The 6000-nt window shown below is 44.1% G+C and overlaps 1 protein-coding gene across 1 annotated transcript in view; it reads right to left on the reverse strand.

Moving 5' to 3' along the window:
• The window catches only part of LOC124016509 (calcium-binding mitochondrial carrier protein SCaMC-3-like), a 40095-nt gene extending 34457 nt beyond the window's left edge, over positions 1-5638 (reverse strand). The window contains exon 1 of the mRNA XM_046332079.1: positions 4704-5638. Within this exon, the coding sequence (XP_046188035.1) occupies positions 4704-4922 (219 nt within the window). The 5' untranslated portion in view covers positions 4923-5638. The remainder of the gene's footprint in view (positions 1-4703) is intronic.
• Between the last annotated feature and the right edge of the window lie 362 nt (positions 5639-6000).

Raw genomic sequence — 6000 nt, forward strand, 5'->3', positions numbered from 1 at the left:
TTCCCTCCTTCTATCCCTTTCTCTCCCCCTCCCTCTCTCACTCTCTCGCTCTCTTCTCTCTATCGTTCCGTTCCTGCTCCCAGCTGTTCCTATTCCCCTAATCATCATTTAGTCTTCCCACACCTGTTCCCGATCCTTTCCCTGATTAGAGTCCCTATTTATTCCTTTGTGTTCCATTCCTGTCCCGTCGGTTCCTTGTTTTGTATTCACCATGCTGTGATTGTGTTTCGCCCTGTCCTGTCGTGTTTTTGCCTTCATCAGATGCTGCGTGTGAGCAGGTGTCTCGGTCCACTACGGCCTGCGCCTACCCGAAGCGACCTGCAGTCTGTGGCCGCTTCTCCAGTTATTCCCCTCTACAGACTAGAGGATTTCTGTTATTCCCTGTTTGGACTTAAATAAACTCTGTTTCTGTTAAGTCGCTTTTGGGTCCTCTTTCACCTGCATGACATTTACAGCATATCCCCCCCTTCTTTGGTCTGTCATCACTTGATCTGTCTTCACAGGCTTTACAGCATATCCCCCCTTCTTTGGTCTGTCTTCACAGGCTTTACAGCATATCCCCCCTTCTTTGGTCTGTCTTCACAGGCTTTACAGCATATCCCCCCTTCTTTGGTCTGTCTTCACAGGCTTTACAGCATATCCCCCTTCTTTGGTTTGTCTTCACAGGCTTTACAGCATATCCCCTTCCTTGGTCTGTCATCACTTGATCTGTCTTCACAGGCTTTACAGCATATCCCCCCCTTCTTTGGTCTGTCTTTGATCTGTCTTCACAGGCTTTACAGCATATCCCCCCTTCCTTGGTCTATCTTCTGTCTTCACAGGCTTTACAGCATATCCCCCTTTGGTCTATCATCACTCTCTGTCTTCACAGGCTTTACAGCATATCCCCCTTCTTTTTCTGTCTGTCTTCACAGGCTTTACAGCATATCCCCCTTCTTTGGTCTGTCTTCTTCACAGGCTTTACAGCATATCCCCCTTCTTTTTCTGTCTTCACTTGTCTGTCTTCACAGGCTTTACAGCATATCCCCCTTCTTTGGTTTGTCTGTCACAGGCTTTACAGCATATCCCCTTCCTTGGTCTGTCTTCACAGGCTTTACAGATCTGTCTGTCTTCACAGGCTTTACAGCATATCCCCCTTCCTTGGTCTCTGTCTTCACAGGCTTTACAGCATATCCCCCCTTCCTTGTCTGTCTTCACAGGCTTTACAGCATATCCCCCCTTCTTTGGTCTGTCATCACTTGATCTGTCTTCACAGGCTTTACAGCATATCCCCCTTCTTTGGTCTATCTTCACAGGCTTTACAGATATCCCCCTGTCTGTCTTCACAGGCTTTACAGCATATCCCCCCTTCTTTGGTTTGTCATCACTTGGTCTGTCTTCACAGGCTTTACAGCATATCCCCCCTTCCTTGGTCTGTCTTCACAGGCTTTACAGCATATCCCCCCTTCCTTGGTCTGTCTTCACAGGCTTTACAGCATATCCCCCCTTCTTTGGTTTGTCATCACTTGATCTGTCTTCACAGGCTTTACAGCATATCCCCCTTCTTGTTTCTGTCTTCACTTGATCTGTCTTCACGGGCTTTACAGCATATCCCCCTTCTTGTTTCTGTCTTCACTTGGTCTGTCTTCACAGGCTTTACAGCATATCCCCCCTTCTTTGGTTTGTCTTCACTTGATCTGTCTTCACAGGCTTTACAGCATATCCCCCCTTCCTTGGTCTGTCTTCACAGGCTTTACAGCATATCCCCCCTTCCTTGGTCTTTCTTCACTTGATCTTTCTTCACAGGCTTCACAGCATATCCCCCTTCTTTTTTTCTGTCTTCACAGGCCCCTTTGTCTTGGAAAAGCTGATTTTGTATCATGGCATTCCTGCTGCATTGGTTGCCTGGAAAGATGTGTAAACCGAATAGATGTTGAATTTTCTAAAATGTAGATCATTAAAGCCCCAATGACACAAGCTACAGCAAATATAAGACAACAACCCACATAATTGAATGGCAGAATATAATTTTCAGGGGTAAATTACAAATACTATACACACCAGAACTCCTTTTGTGGACAACATTCCTTCATTTCAGCTGTTTGCTGTCAGTTCTCAGACTCAATGTAGGGGGCTTAGGGATGGAAGAACAAAAACCATATAGTGACAATCAGTTGTGTTGCAGAAAATATACCGTCAAAGTAGCCACAGTTACAGCCACTGTGTCAGACTCATACTTACATTATGGTCAGTGCTTTCAAGATAAACCGATCCACTGTCAATGATGGTTCAGCATCCATCTTCATGATTAGCTTCCTGGCAAGACACATCAAATGTTCTCCCCAATTTATGAAGCAACTTCGCTCTAAATGTGCACTGCACACGGGTGTTATGATCCTGTCCAGCAGAAATGAAAATCAGCCACTGCTTACGGATGTCTTCATTCTTCAGGAAATAGTGTAATGTTAAATGATCACTATGGCATCCAGTCACAACACAGTGTGTTTTTTCCGGCATGATGGTAAGTAGCTTGCTAGCTATAAGTTACAACACAGATGAAAAGTTGAGTTACCAGTATCGTTCTGTCACGTTCTACTTGAGCTATTTATGGTTTGTAAACAAAGCTGTATGATGCGCACATGTGATGGAGGTTTTAAACTTCTTAAGGCTAGGGGGCGGTATTTTCATGTCATGATGAAAAGCGTGCCCAAAGTAAACTGCCTGTTACTCAGGCCCAGAAGCTAGGATATGCATATTATTAGTAGATCTGGATGGAAAACACTGAATTTTCTAAAACTGTTTGAATGATGTCTGTGAGTATAACAGAACTTATTTGGCAGGTGAAACCCAGAGGACAAACCATTGTCTGTGTTTGTTTGATGGGGTGCTGTCCTCAGATAATAGCATGGTTTGCTTTCGCAGTAAAGCCTTTTTGAAATCTGACACGTTGGCTGGATTAACAACAAGTGTAGCAGTAATTTGGTGCATTGCATGTGTGATTTCATGAAAGTTTAATATTTATAGTACTTTAATTGGAATTTGGCGCTCTGCCATTTCACTGGATGTTGTCAAATCGATCCCGTTAATGGGATTTGATCCCTAAGAGGCTTTACATATTTAAATTAGTTAAGATTACAAGACGCTACCATTGGTGTATAACATTTACAGCCCTACTTGACATTGCATAGGGGCAGCAGGTAGCCTAGTGGTTAAAGCATTGGGCCAGCAACCGAAAGGTTGCTGGATTTAATCCCAGAGCTGACAAGGTAAACATCTGTTGTTCTGTTCCTGAACAAGCCACTGTTCCCCGGTAGGCCGTCATTGTAAATGAGAATATGTTCTTAACTGACTTGCCTAGTTAAATAAAGACAGAAGTAATCCCCGAATTCAAGTGTTTGACATGGGGGAGGGGACCAGTAACTTGACCTGTTCACCGGACGTGCTACCTGTCCCAGACCTGCTGTTTTCAACTCTCTAGAGACAGCAGGAGCGGTAGAGATACTCTTAATGATCGGCTATGAAAAGCCAACTGACATTTAGTCCTGATGTGCTGACCTGTTGCACCCTCGACAACTACTGTGATTATTATTATTTGACCATGCTGCTCATTTATGAACATTTGTACATCTTGCCATGTTCTGTTATAATCTCTACCCGGCACAGCCAGAAGAGGACTGGCCACCCCTCATAGCCTGGTTCCTCTCTAGTTTTCTTCCTAGGTTTTGGCCTTTCTAGGGAGTTTTTCCTAGCCACCGTGCTTCTACACCTGCATTGCTTGCTGTTTGGGGTTTTAGGCTGGGTTTCTGTACAGCACTTTGAGATATCAGCTGATGTAAGAAGGGCTATAGAAATAAATCTGATTTGATTTAACTTCATGATCAACTTTGTTAATGTACAGTAATTTTTTCACTGGTTTCATCCAAATATCCTCAAATGTTATGAAAAACATGATGTTCACTGTTCGGACCTTTAACAGAAAAACTATTTTTTTTAAATGTGTTGTTTAAACATTAAGAAATGTAGAGCAGTTGTCACAACAACAGATCACACAAATGTACACAAATCTGGCCAGGGGGTCTGTGGAAGAAGTTGGTGCAATACAATACAATACACAATACAATATTATTAATCTACAATATACCCTTAGACGCACAACAGGACCTGGGAGGCTCATAGGGATCCACAGTAGTCCATCAATGATCCAGTTTTCAACTAAAAACTTATTGTATTCAATTTTACTTTCCATGGCTGAAGTATTGGTTAATCTGGCCATGCATGCACTGCAGCATCATGAAACATTATTTATTTATTTTTTACCTCACTCTAAAGCCTGAGTTGTGTTTGGATTTTGAGGGGGTCACTGATGAATTTGCTATCAGAAAAAAAAAGTTTAGGAACCCCTGGTCTATGTCATACATACTGTATGATCAGTTTGTGTTGTTTGACAGGACATACTCTTTTTACTCCTTACTCAGCCAAGAACAAACAAACACACACACACACACACACACACACACACACACACACACACACACACACACACACACACACACACACACACACACACACACACACACACACACACACACACACACACACACACACACACACACACACACACACACACACACACACACACACACACAATTAATGTGCCATGCAGGCTATAATTCAAGGGATACACATGTCTATTGGAATACCCCCAAAATCACTATTCCTCTCACCTCCTCCGCATCACTGCGAAGTAAACCGCGTGCAGCGAGTCCTATCCTCAGCTCGTTGATGTCGACTTTACCGTCTTTATTGAGGTCCAGTTGGTCGAACAGTTCGGCCCATCGCTCTCGCGTTTCCGGTTCCCTATCAGGGTCCGACACACCTCTGTCTTGTTCTTGACAGCGAGCCCGGGTCCAACCAAAGCAGAACCGAGCCCTGCCTTCGCCCATGTGAAATGGAGACTTGTGCAATCCTGGTGGTGGCTATTACCCCAACCTGCTGCCGCGAAGCAGGCGTAGAAAATTGAAGGAGCGCTTTTTGTTCTAATGACTCCCAGTGGGTTTCGTTACGATAGCCTACCTATTCAAATCCCGGAACCATGGTATATCGAAATGGCACGAGAGTCTTACTGAAATAACTGATGTTCTCCCTCGGTGTCGTTACCGAGGCACCGGTTTAATATACCGAGTCGTTGCCGAGAATGTCAGTACACCGAGCGCGGTGTAAACTCTCGGTGCCTGTAATATTAATCCCCGTATCCGTTACGTATCTCGTGACATCGGCGATGATTAAATCCATGAACTAATTCAAATGAATTAGTCTGTTGGTCAGGGGACAGGCTCTGCCTTTTGGATAGGCAGTGAGTCCCCCATGCAACGAAGCGAACCAAACTCCCGGTGTTCGTTATATTTTACCACAGCTACAGCTTTGTGTATGCATGTAGGATACCGGGTGGAATTTCTATGCTGTCATCTCTGACAACGCGCTCAATGCTGTGTTTGTGTGCGAGTGTTCGTGAGAGAAAGAGTTCCCTTTTACCTTGAAAGGTTCGAAGTTAGAACAGAGTGAGAGTGGTTAGGTGTAGCTGTAGGAGAAGAAGCCTAACAAAAATCATCCACTTTCACCTCTGCAGGTCCATCCTCTCCTCCTCTCTCGTGAGATTATGATGCTTCCTTCTGTTCATTACATAGCGGTTATCATTATTGCAGCTGCTCATATGACACACACACACACACACACACACACACACACACACACACACACACACACACACACACACACACACACACACACACACACACACACACACACACACACACACACACACACACACACACACACACACACACACACACCAGCATCAAATCCCTCAAACTGTAATTGTAATCTGGCCTCTACCACACAACAGGCAACCACAGTATCCTTCTACCACAGTATCCTTAAGCCTAAACACCTGACGGACATTTAATTCAACTGAATTCTGAATTTGTAATGCAGGAACATTAATGTGATCTCCATTTTCACAGT

Source organism: Oncorhynchus gorbuscha, linkage group LG26, assembly GCF_021184085.1.
Source record: "Oncorhynchus gorbuscha isolate QuinsamMale2020 ecotype Even-year linkage group LG26, OgorEven_v1.0, whole genome shotgun sequence".
In the NCBI taxonomy this organism is placed as follows: Eukaryota; Metazoa; Chordata; class Actinopteri; order Salmoniformes; family Salmonidae; genus Oncorhynchus; species Oncorhynchus gorbuscha.